Below are 22275 nucleotides of genomic sequence, written 5' to 3' on the forward strand. Positions count from 1 at the left end.
ATCATGTAAAAAACAAATGCATTTATTTGCAATATTGCAAATGGCTGTATTCTGTATAGTCTGCATTCAAAATCACTATTAAAATGACAATTATTTATCAAGATATTACTTGACTAAGAGTATCGCTTCAGGATATAATAAGCAAACTGCATGAGTAACTTTTTTCAGGTAAGATTAAAGATGAAAAGGTCATAAATGAAATGATGTCAACACAACTCTACCCTTAAAGACATCCAGGTTAAGTGTCCCTGAATTCTGTCAAACATTTAGATTTTAGGCCACTGCTGTCTTAGGGCTATATTTTGACTAAATATGCTTGCCTGTATGTAATTTCCACCGTTCTGTTTGTGTTTTTTCTGCAAATATTTCTGATTCTGATGATTATGTCCACAAATGTGCTATTCACAATCACTTTATAGACATATGTGACCCTGGACCACAGTCGTAAGCCGCACGGGTATAGCCTATTTGTAGCAATAGCCAACAATACATTGTATGGATCAAAATGATCAATTTTTCTTTTATGCCAAAAATCATTAGGATATTAAGTAAAGATCATGTTCCATGAAGATATTTAGCAAATTTCCTAGTGTAAATATATCAAACATGTATTTTTGTGAGTGGATATGCATTGCTAAGGACTTCGTTTGGACAACTTTAAAGGCAATTTTCTCAATATTTAGATTTTTTTGCACCCTCAGATTCCAGATTTTCAAATATTGTATCTCAGCCAAATGTCCTAACAAACCATACATCAATTGAAAGCTTATTTCTCCAGCTTTCGGATGATGTATAATTTTCAAAAATTCCTCTTCTGACTGGTTTTCTGCTCCAGGGTCACATATTAATAATGTATTTCAATTGTGTACTAGAGACTCCTGTTTATCTACCAGCACACTGCTGATGTGTACAGCAAAGACTTCTGGGAATCAGGTTTGATCCTATGAGGAGCTGAACTGGGTGGCTGCCACTCACACACCAGTATGTAAACGCATGATGTTAAGCATATCAACAGCTAAATATTATAATAAAAAATCTCATTCAATAGGAGCATCTTTAAATATTAAGTCCGATCTTGAAGATTATGAGGAGCGAATAGCCATCACCGCAGTGATTCATGGGTAAGTGTGACACACAACTAACAATGCACAAAATGTTCCACTTCCAGCATTTCGCCTTATTTTAAGAGCGTAAGTACATTGCATGGTCTTATTTTGCGAAAGAGATCAATGATATATGATCTCAGATCATTTACCAGCCGAACTGCCGAAGATTTTCTTTATCCAAGTGCGGTGAAAGAATTGTTCTTATGAATCGAATCTTTTCAACGAATCTGTTGAATCGGTTCACATAACCGGACTGAACGAATGGTTCACGAATTTCTCGAGTCAGCTCAATACGAGAACAAAAAATTAAGCAATATATATATATATATATATATATATATATATATATATATATATATATATATATATATATATATATATATATATATATATATATATATATTTTTTTTTTTTTTTTGATTTTTTTTTTTTGATTTTTTTTAACACAATACAAAAAAGTACAGGAAATAGGCTATTTCGTTGTATTCCAGCGTGCTACAGTGTGATTTTAATGTTTTATTAAAAGTATTCAAACATTTCAACTAAAACGTTTACAGCCAAGAGATCTTAGAATTTGCTTTTTGTCATTTTCTAGGTTCTAAATTACTATTACTTCTGAATCTGAATCAAGGCTGCACCAAACTGCACCAAGACACATAAATATGTTTATAAAAACGTAATAAGCTGTTTTAAAGCACGCCGGAAGCACGTATGGCGTAATTGCGTCATGACGTAAAAGATTCACTGAATCACTTTTTCTGAAAATGAGCTGTTCAAAAGAGCCGATTTGCTGAATTGTAATCGCAAGTGCTTGTGGGATTGACAGTCACAAAAATCTCACTCATTTATAACAGTGAAGTACAAAAACGTGATTATGTAACGTAAATGTTCGTTCCATACCGACGCCTTTTGGAAACAGGCTGCAATGTATGGGCAAGCTTTGAGAGAACACTTCCCAATTAAAAAAAAAACATCATTATGTCGGTTAATAACACTCCGCGTTGAGCGAGAATTCGTGGTGTCGTCATAGAACGTTCTGCAACTCGAATGTTACAATGTTGCAGCTTGTAGTTTTATCACACGATTTAAGGAATCAATAGGACACAGGCGGTCATGTGACTGCGCTTGCATCTCGGGGGGTGGGCAGCAACCTCTCTCCATGTCTTACTGCTGTATTCGGCAGGGGGAAAGCCATGCATTCTCGATCATTTTAGAGCTGTGCTGTCATAAGGGCTGCTTGCACCCATGAGCAACGTTTTGCAATGCTTTTTGACAGCACTGCAATGTATTCCTGAGTCCCTCTTTCATGAATACTGATGATGTTTGTCATTCTAGGTTGTGCTGTGCATAGCTGAATTTGGTGGTGCAACAGCAGGAATCATGGCTGGCCTTCTTGCTTTTGATATTTGCCTTTGCTGCCCTGCTGAGAAGAAGAGCCCTCACATGCAAGCTTTTAATTGAGACACAGTCCTTTCTTACAATAACCCACAGGTAGGTCAGCATCTGTTCTTTGCTCTTTGAATTGATACTTCCGATAGCTGTCATCGTGGAAGGCCAGGAGGGTTGCTGATAATGGTGGGGATACATTACATGCATTTATTGGCCATTGCTGCCGTCATTGTTTTCTGGTATGATTGGAGGTTTTTGTTCGCTGGACTTTAAGTCTGTTGGTTTGTTTTGCAAAAGCTACATGCATTCATGTTCTTCTCATTCCAGAAGTCATCAGAAGTGAACCTCCCTGTAAATGATTCAGGGGCCAGAGCTAAAGAATCCTCACGTAGGCCACAACCACCAATGTTTTCTTTATATAACACAAGAAATTATCATCATTTTCTTTTTAATATATTTTTAATATTGCATTACAGTAGAAATATAACTTTCTATATTTTTATTTAAAGTCGACATTAAGTCAAAATTGATCCCATTTACTTTCTTAATGCATGTCTTGCTTGGATTGGTAACGATTCTTTGAAAAAAATGTCTATATTTAATATAAATATATATGTAAAGTAAATATAATTATATTTAATTTTATATCAAATATTTAATCAAAATGCTGTCACATGCTCAACCTGTGAAAGACTTCACTGTTGATGTCATTACGTAAGCCGTGCAACACTATTGGATAATGTTAAAGGGGACCTATAATGCCCCTTTTACAAGATGTATTATAAGTCTCTGGTGTCCCCAGAATGTGTCTGTGAAGTTTCAGCTCAAAATACCCCACAGATAATTTATTATAGATTGTCAAATTTGCCCCTAAACTTGTGAGCAAAAACATGCCGTTCTTGTGTGTGTCCCTTTAAATGCAAATGAGCTGCTGCTCCTGGCCTGAAGAGGGCGGAGCTTTAACAGCTCACGCTTCGGTTGCTCAACAACAACAAAGCTGGAGAATCTCACGCAGTCAAAATGACGATTGTCACTAATGATGTTCAGCTTTACATTGTTCAAACCGGAGTCGGACACTGATGGAGAGACTCAGGAACAAGTTACAACTTTTAGAATGCATCTGGACGTTTCTGAAAAGTTAGTGGATACATTTATGTAGTTGATTCAACTCATCGACTAGCAGTCCCACAGTTTGTGAAGAAGTTCGGCGTAAAATGACAGCATGACAACAACACTCTACTACAACATCCCTTCCTCTTCTCTAAAGCAGCCCGACATGGCCTTTTGTAGCGTGTTCTCGGGGGCAGGGTTTATGTAAATTTGAGGTTAGTGATGTCACCAACCTGGGAAGAAGCTTGTTGAAGTTCCTGCCAGCAGTTTGTTGTAGTCCTTAAACAGTGATTTCTGTAAAAGAAAACATCTCCCTTTGCATTGAACTTTGAGCGTCTTTGCAGATGTTGTTTATGCTCTAACAGCAACATTACACAGAAACTAAAGTTAAAAAAAAGTGAAATCGTAATCAACCAGCCATTTAACAAATAGCCAGACAACTATTTAGGCATTGTGTGTTTGTAATCTTGCATTCGGTTTGGCTGCATACTGGCACTTTGCACAATACAGTCAATTTCCGATGGATAAATCTAGTCCCGTCCTTTATTTTTTTCTGATTGATATTGAATATTCAGTCAACAATATTGTTTGTAATAATTCATTATAGTTGGAATATAACTTTCTCCATTTTTATTTAAAGTCAACAAGAAATCATAATCGATCCCATTTACTTTCTTCATGCATGTCATTATTATATTATAAGTGACTTTTGGACAAAAATATCTTTGTAATATTAAAGGGTTAGTTCACCCAAAAATTAAAATTCTGTCATTTATTACTCATCCTCATGTCGTTTCACACCCGTAAGACCTTCGTTAATCTTCGGAACACAAATTAAAAGAAGTCCAATGGCTCCGTGAGGCCTTCTTAGGGAGCAATGACATTTCCTCTCTAAAGATCCATAAAGAGACTAAAAACATATTTAAATCAGTTCATGTGAGTACAGTGGTTCAATATTAATATTATAAAGCGATGAGAATATTTTTGGTGTGCCAAAAAAAAAACTAAATAACGACTTGCATAGTGATGGCCGATTTCAAAACACTGCTTCATGAAGCATCGGATCATAAATTAATCAGTATATCGAATCATGATTCGGATCACGTGTCAAACTGCCAACAGCTGAAATCACGTGACTTTGGCGCTCCGAACTGCAGATTCGATACACAGATTCATTATGCTCCGATGCTTCATGAAGCAGTGTTTTGAAATCGGCCATCACTAAATAAGTCGTTATTTTTATTTTATTTTTTTGGCGCTCCAAAAATATTCTTGTCGCTTTATAATATTAATATTGAACCACTGTACTCACATGAACCGATTTAAATATGTTTTTAGTATCTTTATGGATCTTGAGAGCGGAAATGTCATTGCTCCCTTTGCAGGCCTCATGGAGCCATCGGATTTCAACTAAAATATCTTAATTTGTGTTCCAAAGATGAACAAAGGTCTTACGGGTGTGGGACGACATGAGGGTGAGTAACAAATGACAGAATTTTCATTTTTGGGTGAACTAACCCTTTAAATCAAAATGCTGTAATTTGCTTATACTGTGAAACGACATCACTGCTGATGTCATCACATAGGCCTTACAATGCTATTGGATAATGCTAACCAATAGCCAAACAACTGTTTTGTGGCATTGTGTTTTTGTAAACTCACATTTGGTTATGCTGTATACTGCCCATTTTTCACAATCCAGTGACTTCTCAATGAATGAAATCTCATTGAATATTCCGTTTTAGATGGATATACATCAGATAATGGAAGTACAGTAGGTTGCGAATGACAGTTTATGTTGACTTTAAAGAAAAATAACCAAACGGAATCTGCGTTGTTCTGATATGTGACTCATTGGGAATAGCATTTGGTTTGGTATTTTCTGCTTTGTTAGGGTGTCTCCGATTAGCTTGTTTGCTTGACAAAGGCCAAATGGCAGAAACAAGTGCTTATTTGTACATTTGCAGCATAGTAAATTGTGCCATAGGGCCATAATTTAAGTAAACAACACCATCACTGCATTGAATGATTATTATAGATAATGTCACTTGGTCTTACTTCTCTTTTTGATGCTACAAATATACCTGCGCCAAAAGGATTGAATATTTCAGTATGAAAAACAACAACACGCAAACGCGATTCAACTGCATTCTATCTTCAATCTAGCCAACGCCATCATGGGCCTTTGTTCTTCCTGCTTGCAGTCTCTCATTCCAGAAGAGCTTGCCTTCTCCCCTTACACCCCTCCTTCCAGTCACGTCTCATATTCCCTCATTATTTCTCCACCTCTCCTCTGCCTGTTTCTCTCATCTCTCTGCCTTTCTCCTCAAAACTGTTTGTCTTCTTTGGCTGCAGCAGCTGGTTGCAGTCTTGAGCCAGAGTCTCATCCCGCGTCCCCCTCCCCCCCACGAGTGCACGCAAAGACAAAAGGCCAGGGCTGCTTGTCAGAACACTGCCCCCTTCCTCCCTGCACTGCCGTGCATCTGCAGAGGAGAGAGTGACCTATAGAACAAGAACCAGCAGGCTCATAGTGAAGAGAAAAAAAGTCACACTCATAGAGAATGGGGCCTGGCTGTACTGACGTCTTGCATAAGCCTTTCCACGAAGATTCCCGGTAGTAGGGCCGAGGAGAAGCGGGGTAGGGCGAGAGCCTACTTTTTCCCTGTTTGTGTGTCTCTGTGTGTGTGTTTTTATACGTGTCACGGCCTTTGTTTTCTCTCTCGTTTGGCAGAGACCGGACACGGTTGCCCAGGGCTGGAGGATTAGGGGACGAGCGGCTGATTTTAATTGACAAAGATCCGTGTTTCTCACTGGTTTTCTGGGGGGAAAAACGAGAGGAGGAAGCAGGGACACTGGATAGAAGAGAGGAACAGGGACCATGGAGAGAGTGAGGGAGAGAGAGAGAGGGAGTGGGGAGGCAGAGAAGGAAGTAGAAACAGTCCAGTGCTGCAGAATGGGGTAAAAGCGAGAGGCACAATCAAAAAGAGGTCAGGTACCGAGCCTGTTTAAATTCTACTTGCTGTCTCTGTGTCTTGTTTTCTTCTGTCAGGAAACGGTGATCATCTTGTGGTTATGGTTTACACAGTGCTTGTGGGTTTCCTTTGGAATGTGCATCTGCTGTTTGGCTTTTCATTTCTCCTTCTCTCATCCATCCATCAATCCATATAAACCAGCTCAGAGCCTCTGGTGTGCATGTATTTTTCATAAACATCCTCCATAGTCCTTGTGTTTTTCAGGCCTAGCGTTTGATTCGGCTCGGCAACGTGAATTGTACACGCGTTCTGAACACAGACCTCTTTGATAATATTAACACACACTCAAAGCAGGAATATTTTGCAGGAATATTGAAGATTTGATGAAGAAACTGGCAGCTCCCGTGTCTCCTGTGTGGCTGCACTGCAGCACACACATTATGCAGGGTGACCGGAACCGGCTGAAACCGGTTTGAGGCAGACGAGGAGGCTAGGAAACAATACAGTCACTGTGCTACAGGCAGATAGCCGACTGCTTCATGGCAGCCAAAATGGCAAAGGGGTCTTCGGGAGTGATACAGCCCCGAGCAGGGATGTCAGAGAGACAGTCTTTACACACCTCGAGACGGTTATGCACATCAGGGATGGGAGGCAGCCATGAGAACTGAGCAGATATGGTGACCGTGGGTCACTGTGTGCTGTTATTCATAGTGGTCGCCATCCAGAATGGTCTTTGGCATGCCAGCCCTCCTGGTGGATCGTTTCTTGATGGGCCCTGCCTAGTGCAAAAAGTGGATTTTTTTTCCCCCTCTGCTGTCAGGGAGAAAGGAGGAGGAGGAGGGTGGTGGTGTTTTGTTGTGGAGGTGGTAAGAGGAAGGAAGAAGGGAAGCAAAGCAAGATTGTTTGCTGTAGTTGTCGGAACACCGAGGGTGAGGAGTGGCTCATTTGCATGTTTCCACTTCTATATGTTTGCATGTGTATGTGTGTGTGTGTGTGTGTGTTCACTTTTATTATGTGTGATATTCTATATCGTTGGATACCGCGTCGTACAGTGGCCTGATTTTAAAGGCCTCGGATAGAAACCCGAGAATCACAGTTGTTCTCCTGTGAGCGGCACCCTCATTTGAAATCAGGCTGCTGTAAATGTGTTTAGGCCCCATACTGGCTTCAACTGCTTAATGTATTTCATTAAAATCCTCTTGTCCTTGTGTTATTTCTCTCATTCCTTTTCTGTCTTTTGTTTGCTGCTCCTTCTCTGCTTACATGCTTTACCACATTGGCTCCATTGTGTGCGGGGAAGGCCGTCTTGGCCCTGCATACCCTGTGCGTGCAGATGTTATTAGCTGTAATGGAGGCAGGGCTGCAGTGCTCTCTTCCATTTCAATAAAAGCAGCAGTAGCAGGAGTAATGGGGGTGGCTAACCGTAGCACAACACAGCTTTATTTTCCTTATGATTAACACTTTAAATACGCCAAATGGTGATGTTCATATGTTGTTGTGTTTTTAGTCTGTGCTGATATTGTAGGATCAACCTTATGGAGGACCAAATCTGTTTTGTTTGTTTTTTTTCTTTATAAAATGTATTGTTTTTCACACAATGTGGTCTTTTTTCAATGTGATTATTTTATAAATTCATTATTTGTTTTATAATTTAAAGATATTTTAATCCTTTATTCATTTCTTTAGTAATTTGTTATATTTTGTTGTTTTTGTATTATACAAATGTATTGTTTTATCAATAATGTCACTTTTAATTATTTCTTTATTCCTTATTTTTGCAGATTTGGTCCTGCATTCTAGTGCCTTTGCAAAAAAAAAAAAAAATTGCAAAAAAAATGCTTAGGCTTAATAAATTAAGTATTTCGAATTCCTCAGTTTTCTGTTGTTTTTTTTATGTTTAGATTATGTTTTACATATTGTATTTACAATTTTTACTATTTTTCAGTGCCTTTATATACTGGATTATTTACTGGTAGACTAAAACTCCTTTACAAAATGCCAAATAATTCACATTTCCATTTTATATTTACATCTATTTAGCCGAACTCAATTTGTATCTCAGATAAAATATAATAGAATGTTTGTAATAAGATTATGCATTTGGTGCATAGATTTTGAATAGTTTTAATGCCTCGAAAAGACATTTAGTTGTGGTCATTTTGCATAGTTCAACGCAAGAATATAATGTTATAGGCAAAAATGTACTTCTCCGGTTTTCCCGCGCATCCTTTAAAGGTTTTTAATTAGATTTTTTAAATTGCAGGCTATGAAAAGTCTTATTTTTACATATGAGAGGTCTTAAATTTTAGATGACACGTTGACTTGGGCATATCTAAATCACTTACTATCTAAAACTACCAAATTAGCGTACGTAGCCTATTATTTTTAATAGTCTTTCTTTGTGGATTTGCTTGTTCACGTGACAATGTGCGGCATTTAAGACAGTCACAGCATGTCCTGTCTCCTGCACGCGAAAGGAAGAGAGAAGCAGAAGAAATGGGTAAATGTTCAGCTTTTATGTGCTTAGTGGTGTGTGATATGTATGGTCTATGATGTTATCATAATTATTGTTTAAACGATGTGCGAGCTGACATCGAGTTTGTTATATTACAATATCACACGAGCAAGTGCTGCTTTCCCCAAATATCAGCACGATTGTCAATGTGATATATATTTTATACAGTTAAATAAACGATAAGTTACATTGTGAGTACATTTTAGATACAATTTTGTGTCCGTGCAGCAGACAGCTATGATTTTACTGACTGAATCCGCGTTTTGAACGAATCAGCTTCGTTCCTGAATGAACAAATCGGTTGAATGAATGATTCACTCATTAAGACAGTGACTTGCTGCCACCTACTGGTAGTTTTAGTTTTATATTTAAAGTGCATTTTAATTAAAATTTTTAAAGTAGAAATCATTTCATATTTAAATATCAAATTAAATTTATGTAGACAAATTGTAAATGCATTGTAAAAATATTAATGCCGCTTCTGTGTCACTTGCTCACCTCTGCATTACAAAGATGGATTTTGTTGATAATGATTTAATTTGATTGGTAACAGAAATATTCTGTGTTATTATTCTAATTGAATTTATGTTAATGTTAGAATTTGACATGAAAGGTGATGCATACAAATTTAGAAAAAAATGAACTAATAGGTAAAAATGACTCTGGAAATCAGTTTAAGTTGACAAATATTGGCCCTTAATAAAAATGCTGATTTCTGTTACTGCTGTGAACTAACCATAGCACAGAATATGAATAATAATGAATATCTTCACAAGTCAGCTGTCCACAACAGGCCTAAACCAGCCATGGTACCAGCAAAAAAAACACACTCGACAAAATATCATCTAATCTAATTATTGTTGTCAACTAACTTTTGAAACAACTTTGAAAATATCAATATATGTACACTTCAGGTCTTAAAAAGGTCCTAAAAAGCCTTAAATTTGACTTTTAAAAAATGTGCAGCAATCCTTTTCTCTAATTGTAATATAGAATGTATTTTCCCTTTTTTCTCAAAGGTGTTTAGCTCATTCTTATAAGACCATGGGCGACATGAAAACCCCAGACTTTGATGATCTGCTTGCAGCCTTTGACATTCCTGATATGGTCGATCCCAAGGCTGCCATTGAGTCCGGCCATGATGATCATGAGGGACAACTCAAACACCATGCCCACCATGAAGAGGACTCACATGCCTCTTCCGGTCCAGATGTTGGGGTTAGTGTTATTGTTAAGAACGTCCGGAATTTTGATACCACTGAACATCTCTCAGAGAAAGATGTTCATCCCACTGTAGGAAATGGACTGCACAACGGTTTCTTGCCTGTTTCACCCAACAATAGATACAGTAAAGAGAGTAACAAGCTTCAAAAAAGTGAAATCCATGGGATGGCAGGAAATATCTCCACATTCAACCAGTTTAGTCCCATCTCCAGTGCCGAGGAGTTTGATGATGATGACAAGATTGAAGTAGATGACCCTGCTGACAAACAAAGTAATTTACCATTTAGACCAAACCCTCTAACTGTTCTGAGCACAAAGAAAAAAGAGCCTCAATCTCAACTCACCAAACCAGATGTTCCATCTAGACCAAGAACAAATGGCAACTACAATCATATGAAAGTTGAGAATGGTAGCAGCACCAATGGCACAATGGAACACTCAAACCTGTATGAATCTCAAAAACCAAGAAAAACTGAGGAGCCCTCCAAAGAAACCTCCAGATCCCAAGAAGCAAAAGAGCTGGTAGAACCAGTCGTTGAGTTGAGCACGGCCAACCTCTCCCAGGCCAAGGCCAAATCATCTGCAAAGCTCTCATCCTGCATTGCTGCAATTGCAGCACTCAGTGCAAAGAAAGCTAACACAGAAGCAATGTCTCCAGACTCCCTTGCTACACCTCAAGACTCACCCAGAGAGGCTAAAGAGATCCCTAAGGTTACAGAGAAATCACCAGAACAGGAGTCAGCTCTGGAACTTGGCAAGAAGATGCTTTCGAAACAACCTGAGAGTCCTTGCAGTGTTACCAGCGAAAGCAGCAGCAAAGAGTCTCCAACATCTCCAGCAGGATCCATACCAGTCATTCCCAAAGTCCGCATCAAAACAATCAAGACATCATCAGGGCAGATCAAGAGGACAGTTACCAGAATCCTGCCCGAGTTTGATCCTGACGTCTTGAAGAAAGGTATTGATTCTTCATCCAATGTTGTCTCTTCTCTGCTGTCCTCTCCAACCTCTACTTCTGTTTTCTCATCTCCCACAAGAACAACTTTGCCAACCACAGTAGTAGCAACTTCTGGAGGCTCTGCCATTGAGGTAACTAAACAAATGACCATCAAACCCGTGGCCACTGCCTTCTTACCCGTTTCAGCCGTCAAGACGGCAGGTTCCCAAGTAATTAATCTGAAACTTGCCAACAATACAACTGTAAAGGCGACTGTCATACCGGCGGCATCCGTTCAGAGTGCCAGCAGCGCCATCCTCAAAGCTGCTAATGCCATTCAGCAACAAACTGTCATGGTGCCTGCTTCCAGCCTAACAAACACCAAACTTGTGCCAAAGACAGTCCACCTAACTAACTTAAATCTCTTGCCTCAGAATCCATCAACGGCTGAGCTCCACCAGGTCCTGACCAAGTCCCAACAGCCCCTCAAACAAGCCATGTTGGCCCAACAACAACAAAAGAAAGTGTCTCGGGTCCAGGTCCTAACCAGCTCCCAGAGCTCAGTGGTAGAGGCCTTCAATAAGGTTTTGAGTAGCATTAACCCAGTGCCAGTTTATGTACCCAATCTCAGTCCTCCGACTTCTGCCTGTATATCCTTACCATCCCGTGGCTACAAGTGCTTAGAATGTGGTGATTCCTTTGCCCTGGAAAAAAGCCTCACTCAGCATTATGACCGTAGAAGTGTTCGCATTGAGGTCACTTGCAACCACTGCGCCAAAAACCTGGTCTTCTACAACAAGTGCAGCCTTCTATCACATGCTAGGGGACACAAAGACAAAGGGGTTGTCATGCAGTGTTCACATCTCATATTGAAGCCAATTCCAGCTGACCAGATGATCCTAGCACCATCAATAACCTCCAGCGCTCCCACTTCTTCAGCTAATCTTGGATCCTCCATAGTGGGGAGTCAAGGAAAGGGAAACCCAACCACAGTGATCTCCGCACCCTCTTCAGCCCCCGTTGTTGCTGCCATGCCACTGGATAAGGACGCCTCCAAGGTCTGCAAATCGAATCTGAAGTGCTTGGAGTGTAGTGAGACATTTCAGGAAGAATCATCTCTTGCAATGCACTACCAGCAGGCTCCCGAGTCAGGTGGACAGGTGGGTGCATGTATTATTTGTGATTATTTGTAAGAGTTGGAAAGGTTCTCAGCTTCCTTCTGTGTTGTAGTCGAGATCAGCTCATTTGAGTCTGAGTCCAGGCCAAGACCTGAAGAGGGTAGAGTCCAGCCTTAAAGGGGACCTATTATGACCCTTTTACAAAATGTAATATGTTTCTGGTGTACCCAGAATGTGTCTGTGAAGTTTCAGCTAAAAATAGCCCACAGATCATTTATTATAGCTTGTCAAATTTGCCCCTATTTGGGTGTGAGCAAAAACATGCCATTTTGTGTGTCCCTTTAAATGCGTTTAAATGAGTTGCTGCTCCCTGACCGCTTTCCACAAGAGGGCGGAGCTTTAACAGCTCGCGCTTCGGTTGCTCAACAACAACAAATCTGGAGAATCTCACGCAGCCAAAATGATGATTGTTAGTAACGGTGTTCAGCCTTACATTGCACAATCCGTACTCGGACACTGATGGAGAGACTCAGGAGGAAGTTACAACTTTTAAAATGCAACTGGACATTTTAGGCTAACATTGATGATTGCTATCAAATGCTATGAATGGTCTAATATTTTCTCCAAAATATTGCTCGGACAGAAACGCTCCTTTTTTAGAAATCGAGCTTGCCAATGTCAACTTGCAGGCTATCCAAGCTAACAAGACTCTAAATAGTGTTCTGTGCTTGAGTGTGCAGCCAACAACAGAACAGTTAGCATGCTTCGCTCAAACTAACGCCATGGTGTTAGAACTTGCAAAAAAAAAGACAGAGCAGAAAACGTGCAGCTTAAGGGGTGGTAATATAATAATAAGATCCCTTTCCTACATCAGTAGGGGAGCGAAGTCTGAGTTGTAATTAAGTACTACAACACTGGCTTCCTTTTTTATTCACAGAAGTACTTAAAAGTTGTGTTAAAGACCCTTTTAACAAATTGCTTGTGCTTTTCTTTCAACTAAAACAGAAAACCTGCACCATTTGCCAAATGCTACTGCCAAACCAGTGTAGCTTTGCTTCCCATCTGCGGATCCATCAGCACAAGTCTCCATATATCTGCCCTGAATGTGGAGCTATCTGTCGGTCTGTCCATTTTCAGTCCCATGTGACCAAGAACTGCCTGCACTACACACGCCGAGTGGGCTATCGGTTAGTAATGCATTACTCCCTATAACTGTCAAGGCCAAGACAAGCTCCATGATTCCTAGAAATGGCTTTATTTTTCAAGTATAATATGTTTGTTTATTACTTATTTATTTATGCAAACCAAATTAATACAACACTGGGGGACATTAAACCTCAGCCAGAGATTATCAAAACTGTGTAGTTATTTTCACTGACCACTAGGGGTGTAGCAAATGCATAATGCCACAATATATCACAATTCAAAAATGCAGCAACATGCATTGAGGATATGAAAAATTGATTGCAATAAGAAATTTTTTTAGGGAGTATGAAGTCACGAATTCATTGTCATGTATTGAACCAATTTGTGAGATGAGTGTATCCACCCCTACTGACCTCTTTTTATTCTTATTTCTGAGTTGACGTAAAAGCTCCTATTTATGCATAAAACATGTATTGAAATAAAAAAGGTGCCTAAGTGTTTAATTGGGTTTGAGTGGAATTTGAAACGAGGGCTCGTCATGCTTTCAAAACAGCAATCACAGAGCTATTCACTGTTATTATACTGCCATTCACCCATGATTGATGCCGCATTAAAGGTGACTGGCATCGATTATGGAAACAAAAAAAAGAGTTTTATTAAAGAATAACACTTTCTTTTTTCTTCTTTGGTCATAGCTGTGTTCACTGTAGTGTCATCTTCGCTGACGTTGCTGCTCTCAAATCACACATTCAGGGGTCGCACTGTGAAATCTTCTACAAATGCCCCATCTGCCCCATGGCTTTTAAATCGGCCCCGGGTACACATTCCCACGCCTACACCCAGCATCCAGGAGTTAAAATTGGAGAGCCTAAGTGAGTCATTTTTCTATACATTTATAGAATTTATCTTTGTCCAGTTTCTATTTTTCGTTCTTGTTGTTTTGAAGGTGGAAACTTTTTTTTTTTTTTTTTTTTGAGAAACCACATGGTTAAGTAAAGGAAAATGTATAAATAGCCAGTCATTCAACCAAAATAAACCCAAATGGGTCATCTGATTTCATGTTCTATTTATTACTTGACAAATGAGTTAATAAATAGACGTGAATATTGATTTAGGTGGAAGTAATTGTATTATGTGAGAAGAAACACTGGAACATGAAACACACAGCTGTTATTCAATTGAGCAGTAATTATACAAATTATTTGACCTCAGAGTGCCACAATATACCCATCAGAAACAAGTATTTCATAGAGCTGTGTAATATTGTTTATAGCAGATGATACTAATGAGTATTATACTTTGAAGATGTATAGTGTTCTATTTCGGTGAAAAAAAAATGATATTTTCCTATCGTGCAAAAGCATGTGTGGACTAAACACTGCCATCATTCTGACAAAACAAGCTTGCAGTAATTCTTAGTAGTAGTAGAGTGGAGGGAAACTCAATAGGAGTGTCAAATCGGTTCTTTTATAACTCATACGCCACTGACCTTTTCAGGTGCAGAAAGAAATTATGTACGGTGGCTTTAATTAGTGTGTCCTCTCTTTGAACCCAACCACTCCCCAAGAGGCCTGTCATGTTCATCAGCACTTGTTAATGAAAAGGCCAGATGGTTTGTTTGCACTTCCTGTGTTACCTGTATCCATGTTGGAAACATGATCAGCTGGTTTATTGACAACGTGAGCGTTTAATGCAGATGTCTGACACATAAATGAACTGATAAGCTTCCGTATGGAATAATTCCTTCAACACAATACTTACTTTATAGACAGAGAATGTTGTTCTGTTCAGTACATTCCTACTTCTCAAGTAGGAACAGGCATCCAAACATTTTAGAAAATACTCTTTTCACTGACAATGTATTATGTGTTGTTTTGCAGGCTGATCTACAAGTGCTCCATGTGTGACACAGTTTTTACCCAGCAGACTTTGCTCTACACGCACTTTGACCAGCACATATCTAATCAGAAAGTGTCTGTCTTCAAGTGTCCAGACTGTTCGATGCACTATGCCCAAAAGCAGCTCATGTTGGATCATATTAAAGTAAGGAAGTCAAATTTGTGAATTTTTTTATTAATTGTCATTTGCCATAATAAATTGTATTAAAGGTGCTAAAGAGGATGTTTTTTTTAATAAATTTTTTCAATATTACTTGAAACTGTCTTTACTAACTGATAAAAGACTATTTATTAGGTGCACTGAAAGGAATAATATTAATATACATCATCTGTGCACAAGGTAGGGCCTTAAAAACATCAGCCAATCGTTTACGCGATTGGCCCTCTCGCTTGTCATTCACTGCCGTGACATTCCTTGTGAGAGACGTGCGCTGATTGGCCCTCTGGCTTGTCAATCACTGCCGTGACGTTCCTTGTGAGAGACGGGCGTGGCTGCGCGCTCCAGTAACTTTCCACACTCCACAGGCGCCACATGCAATGTTTTTGTCAGGAGACAGGAGTAACAACTGCAGATTATGAGTTACCTGCGGTGAGTCCGACATAATGAATCCACGAACACGACACAGCGAATGCCGGTGGTAAACACTCGTGTTCCAATACAAGTGTTTACGAGTTTTGGGAGGCGTTTCTTCAAAGGAGGAGGTTGTTCTTACGCATGCGTTCATTTCAAAAACTCAGTAACAGTCTTTGGTTTCTCAGTCGACGAAAAGATCCTCTTTAGCACCTTTAACAGGTCATTTTAAATATATTTAAATTAAAATCTTATATATTTTTTTATTATTATTAATTTTGATAAAAAATTAAAGTTGGCTTAAGAAAACTTGTATTATTATTTAATATTAAAAATGACAATATTAAAATATTGATTACATTTTAATATATTTTAATATTAAAATTATTATTTCTTTCAAGTCCTTGCATGGCACCTTGAAGACCATCGAAGGCCCTCCAAACCTGGGAATCAATCTCCCTCTCAGCTCCAAACCTACTAATTCCATGAGCCCAAATAATAACAACAACAACAAGGAGAGCAGCTCTATCAACAGCCTCGAGAAGGGAGAGAAGAAGCCAACATCCCCGACAAAGAAGAACAGTAATGGGACAGACCTTCCCAAAAAAGTCCCATCGTCAACTTCCTGCCCTGGCTGGACCTGCAGGGAGTGCGACCGCTTGTTTACACAGAGAGAAGTCTTCATCTCGCACATGAAAAGAGAGCATGGAAAGGTAAAATATAATAAAGCACAACTGTTTTATACCAGTTTTAGTTAGGGATTCAAGCACGTAGTGCCTATTTTAATTGTTAAAATTTCCAAGGATCAGCATTTTCCCATAAAAGTGATCAGGCAGACCAAACCGTAAGTCATAGAGACTTGAAACTTTGAGGGCTGGTAGTACTCACACAGTCTACAAAGTCAGCAAGTCTTGCCCCCAATCAGCCTAAAAGACAAGATGCATGCCTCGGATTCGCTCTGCAAAATTTTTGGGTATTTTGGATTTTTTGAAAAACCTACTTATGCGAACTAGTCCTAGTTTTTTGACCCGATCAGAACCAAACCAGTGCAGCGAGATTCTCTGCAGTCTGATTGTCAACAATTATCAAAAAAAGTTGAAATTCTGATTCACGGTCTCTAAGTGCCGTCAAAACATTTGAGGTGGGTGGAGCCGCTTTTACTAAAATGGCTATAACTCGTGAACGGAATGAGATATTTTCACCAAACTTGGCACACGTATGTAAGAGCTCATTCTGTGGTCGTGTGAAAAAGGACGCGGTGACTGGCCACTTGGTGGCGCTATAACAGGAAAAAACATGAACATGGCTATAACTACTTCACCGTTAGTCTGATCGACTTGAAAATTGACATGCAGTGTCTTCGTCTGAGGTGCCATGATTATGTTTGAGGACACTGACGCATCTCAAAACCATGTCCGCCATTGGCCGCTGAAGTTTGAGCAGCTATCAGACAAGGTTAACAGGCCGATAGAAACAAAACTCACTGGGCCTGTTTGAATCACGGCCCTAGAGGCCTGTGAGAAATTCGAAATAAATCGGACACTTTTTAATGTCCGTAAAGGATTTTTCGCGCACATCCACGACATTCGTCCTCCTCATTCTAAGCAACTTTGCCTCTAGGACCGCAGCTGTCCACCGAATCGTTCGTTAAATATCGTTAAATATTGGAGGTTATTTTTAACTTTGGCATACTAGGTTTTTGGCTCAACCTCGATAACTGTTCAAAAGCTTAAACCATAAATTTCCTATGGTAAATTGCCTGTATTGCCTGTAAATGTTCTTTTCCATCTCTGATCGAGGTAGTTACAGGCTTGCTAATTAAAACATTATGCCTATACTCTTTCTGCCTTAGCATTATAGCACTTGAATTTCGATAATTGCTGCTCACAGCTATACCCAGGGCTATAGGAACAATCTGAAAAGTATGGAAGACACATTATGAACTTTATTGAATGTATGTACATTATTGCACCCGTATGGGCATGATTATGATAAGTCTTTTTCTTTCTGCTACAACAGCAACTGAAAAAGCATCCATGTCGACAGTGTGAAAAGTCCTTCAGTTCCTCTCACAGTTTATGTAGACACAACCGAATCAAACACAAGGGACTACGGAAGGTCTACTCATGTCCGTGAGTATCATGTGTTTCTGGACCATCCATTAGTTTCATCCATGCTTGTGACTTCAATTCTAGATTCCTCACGCATGCATGTTCATGCTTAAAACACTTTATTTTACTCTAAAGCTAATCACAAACATTTATGAGTGTCAAACAGATCTCTTTGGTTTTCTCAGACACTGTCCAGAACTTAGTCGCACTTTCACCAAAAGACTGCTGCTAGAGAAACACATTCAGTTGGTGCATGGCATCAAAGACACAGAGGCCAAGCTTCCAGCAGATTCCAGCAGCACAGAGGTCACCGTGGATAAAGAGCAGGTAACCAACAGACAGACTAGCACATTTGCATTTGTATTGTCTGGGACTCTTGCAAGTGTATTAGACAGATGTACACTACTGTTCAAAAGTTTGAAATCTGTAAGATTTTTTTTAAATGTTTTTGAAAGAATGTGCTCATCAAGGCTGCATTTGATAAAAAACACAGTAAAATTTTGTGAAATATAATTTTTATTATATGCTTTCTATTTTAATATATTTTAAAATTCCTGTGATTACATCATTACTCCATTCTTCAGTGTCACATGATCCTTCAAAATTCATTCTAATATGCTGATTTGCTGTTCAAGAAACATTTCTTGTTTTCAATATTGAAAACAACCGTGCTGCTTAATTTTTTTTGTGGAAACCTTTCCACAAATTCTTTGATGAATAGAAAGTTGAAAAGAACAGCATTTATTTGAAATAGAAATATTTTGTAACATTAAAACAGTCTTAACTGTCACTTGTAATCATTTTAATACATGCTTGCTGAATAAAAGTATTAATTTCTTTAAAATTACCAGTACCATATTGTATATTAGATTTTTTTCTAATTTCTTCTAAACTTTTAAAATGCTGTGATGCCTTAAAACCATTAATTTTAATCTTAAATGTTTTTTTGTTTTTTTTCAAGAATAACTTGCTAACAAAATATACAATTGTTTTCATTTTGTTTTGTATCCTCAGTTACCCAGTCCAAAACGAAAGCACCACTCTGAAGATGAGGATGCCGAGAGGGAAGAGCAAGCGGAGGAGGCCGGAGGGGACGTGACCCCTGGTCAGCGGTCCAAGAGCTCATCCTCGCAACCTCTGAAGAAGCTAAAGATCAATGTCTTCAAAACACACAAATGTGCCGTGTGTAGCTTCACCACCGAGGACATTGTGCGTTTCCACGAGCACATTCCCCAGCACAAGACCGACGTCTCGTCCTACCAGTGCCGTGAATGCGGCCTGTGCTACACCTCGCACCACTCCCTCTCCCGGCACCTGTTCATCGTGCACAAGATGAAGGAGGCCCAAGGACTCGGACGTCACAACGGTCAGCAGGAGAATACGCCTAACCCGGAGTCCAACGATGGAATCCCGGATACTCAATGTAAAGTATGTTCCAAAACTTTTGAAACGGAGGGAGCCTTAAACACACACATGCGGACACATGGAATGGCCTTCATTAAGTCCAAACGGCTGAGTGCAGCTGAGAAGTAAGAGCGAGGTAGTGTCCCCTAGTGGATGGATGTTGGTTTGCAAGGGATTGTTTGTATGTTGAACGTGTAGAAATGTTTCACATTGTATCCACTTTGGCCTCTTTGTATGCTCATTTGTTGTGCATACGTATATACATATATATATAAATATACATATATACGAAATGTATAAATCTATACACACAGAATGTGTGTTTAAAGATGTGTAATATATTAAAAACTGATTTATGTGTATTTAATTATCTATGAGAACACATTTTGTATACTTTATGATAGATGTTTGTATGCGTGTTGGATAGACCTTTTTATAGATTCCTTTTTATTTTCTATTTTAGACTGTTCTCGTTGTTTTCTCGTGAGAGCAGATACTGTCCAAACGGCTGTCTCAGTCTTGGGATGCACTTTCGGTCCTAATTCCCGAACTGCTGCTAATAAAAGTGCACGGAATGTCACAGTTACACTTCTCAGTGAGACATTTTGCACTCCAAAAAGGACAATCAGTCCACAACCTACAACACGAGCAGGAAAAGTGTCTCCTAAAGCAGCCGAAAATGGCGTTTGAATGAATTTGGTCATGGAATTGAGCCCGAAAGCTTTTTTTTTATGGTGCATTTCTGTTCTGTGAATTAGTCTACTATAATTTAGCACTACGGAAGAACAAGACATGAAAGTAGTTCTTTAAATTTATATATCTCAGCCACTGCCAAGAGGTCGTGTTGAATCAATATGTGCTTTTTAACTTTAAGGTGTCGTCACACCCGGACGATTCTCCTCACTTCATTTCTTCTCAGGCAGCTTGTTTCAAATCATCATCAGTTTGAGTTATGTTTGACTGCATTTGTATTTTGGATTATTAAGAGTGTGTTAGCTTTGGCCTGTTATCAAGAACCACATTTCAAATTCATGCCCATTTAATTTTGTGGTACTTTGGGAAGCTTTTATTTGTAATTTGAATCCAAAACCACTTTGCCCTGCAGATATGTGAAAGTATAAATGAAACAAATACTGAATATGTCCATTTAGCCCATTTCATTTGAAACCAAAGTTCCTTTCCTATATGTGACACCCCACTTGTTTTCTCGTTCATGGAATCAGTAAATCATAAGTGCTTATATACTATACATTGTGCTCAAGTGCCTCCGGCGCTCAAAAGCCAAATGTAGATTTGACATCAACATCCTAATGTGCGTGTTTTTTTTAGAGCAGCATGTTATGGAAAAATTCTCCAGGATAGTGTTCCACTGACTCACATGCCAAGTGTGATAAAAAGGGGGGGCAACAAATGCTGCCTTCACTATAAATGAATGTTTTGGTCAAATGTGAAAGAGCTGTAAAATTTCTTTACATTTTTTTGCTCTGACTCAGCTGTAGCATATAATTTCAATGTTTCACTTCATGATGAGCTCAATTGTGAAAGTACAAAGGTTCTTTTTTTTATTTGTCCCTCATTCCATCTCGAAAACGCTGTATTTTGCTCTCCTTTTCCTTTGGACGGATATATATGAGTACTATTGAGGACGCATATGTGCATGAGAGAAGCCATTCACAGTGGTTCTGTTTTATAGAATGTCTTGCTGATGTTCGGTAGACCTTGTTCTATGTTTGTGCAAAAAATAGTTATCATTAATAAATGATACATAAACAATACTACGTGTCTAAATGGGTATCGAGTTTATTCTGTGCTTCAAAAATGTCTGTTTCATTAGCTTGAAAGCATTGTCCTGTTAGCCACTGGTCTTGGTTACCATTGTTACAAGGGAATTAAACGTCAGGATTCTCAGAATAAGGGACCGGCGTGAAATGTAATGTGACTTTAAAATCAATCGCTGTACTGTAAATCTGAGGCATTAGAGAAAATATATTTTGTAAAATTTCTTCTGTCTTAATATTTTTTCTGGCAAATGTTCTCACTTTTTTTAGTTTTTTTATTCTTAATAGTTTTAATTCTTTAAATTTTTTAGGTTTTATTGAAATATTAATTTGTCTTTTGTTTCTCCTTTAATGAGATAATTTTTGATATTCATTAAGAGTATAGCAATATAAAACATATGGGTCATTTAGTTTCAAATCAAACAAATTTCGGAAACTTCCTCGGCTCAGATTTTTGATTTTGTTAATATTTTTTTCTGTACAAAGACAAACATAAATAGTGTCGAAAGCCAAAATATTAAATGTCGCAGATGTATAATTACTGAGTAATTCGCTATTTTGTAGAGGGGGGTCAAAATGACAATTTTCACCTGAGATTTGGAGTCAAATTAGAGGGGTGTAAAATGACTTTAGAAAGATGGCAGCATCATTATTTTATTTTTACACAGAGATTGGTAGGTCTATTAGTAAAATCTGTTGACTTCAGCCATCTTTGTTTCGTTATATGCCAACGGTGACAGTTCAAAAACGGTAAAAAGCACTTCTTGTGTTTTTTTGCCTCAAGTTTGTGTGCCTGTAACTTAAGAAGTATTAAAGATATATCTTCATTTTAAAGGCCCTTGATGGCTCAATCCCAGAGATATGGAGATCTCAATGCCGCTCTATGAGTAAATTGTACACATTTTCAATGGTCAAAAAACAAATGTGGGTCACTTTGCATACAGCTGATACATTTTGCATCTAAAGAGGAATGTCTGAAGAATAAATAATGTTTAA

At 38.7% G+C, this 22275-nt stretch overlaps 1 protein-coding gene across 7 annotated transcripts; it reads left to right on the forward strand.

Moving 5' to 3' along the window:
- The first annotated feature begins 929 nt into the window (after nucleotides 1–929).
- On the forward strand, nucleotides 930–21296 carry znf532 (zinc finger protein 532). Of its 7 annotated transcripts, XM_067375831.1 has the most exons (12): nucleotides 930–981; nucleotides 1049–1121; nucleotides 2442–2597; nucleotides 2823–2883; nucleotides 10112–12413; nucleotides 13377–13558; nucleotides 14213–14389; nucleotides 15398–15560; nucleotides 16388–16699; nucleotides 18006–18118; nucleotides 18283–18424; nucleotides 19112–21296. In XM_067375831.1, exons 5-12 carry the CDS (start codon nucleotides 10137–10139, stop codon nucleotides 19628–19630), a joined length of 3885 nt encoding a protein of 1294 aa, XP_067231932.1. In that variant the 5' UTR covers nucleotides 930–981; nucleotides 1049–1121; nucleotides 2442–2597; nucleotides 2823–2883; nucleotides 10112–10136; the 3' UTR covers nucleotides 19631–21296. The 7 variants fall into 7 exon arrangements, with proteins under 7 accessions (XP_067231932.1, XP_067231930.1, XP_067231933.1 ...); XM_067375829.1 differs by having other exon boundaries at nucleotides 961–1121; XM_067375832.1 differs by lacking the exons at nucleotides 930–981; nucleotides 1049–1121 and adding an exon at nucleotides 1925–2033.
- Nucleotides 21297–22275: the final 979 nt, after the last annotated feature.

The sequence above is a fragment of the Chanodichthys erythropterus genome, chromosome 22, assembly GCF_024489055.1.
Source record: "Chanodichthys erythropterus isolate Z2021 chromosome 22, ASM2448905v1, whole genome shotgun sequence".
NCBI lineage: Eukaryota > Metazoa > Chordata > Actinopteri > Cypriniformes > Xenocyprididae > Chanodichthys > Chanodichthys erythropterus.

Coding starts and splice junctions, on each gene's coding strand:
- znf532 (XM_067375831.1), top strand. CDS start 10,137: ATGGGCGACATGAAAACCCCAGACTTTGATGATCTGCTTGCAGCCTTT. Junction 14,390..15,397: donor GTTAAAATTGGAGAGCCTAA/GTGAGTCATTTT, acceptor GTTGTTTTGCAG/GCTGATCTACAAGTGCTCCA. Junction 18,425..19,111: donor TCACCGTGGATAAAGAGCAG/GTAACCAACAGA, acceptor TTGTATCCTCAG/TTACCCAGTCCAAAACGAAA.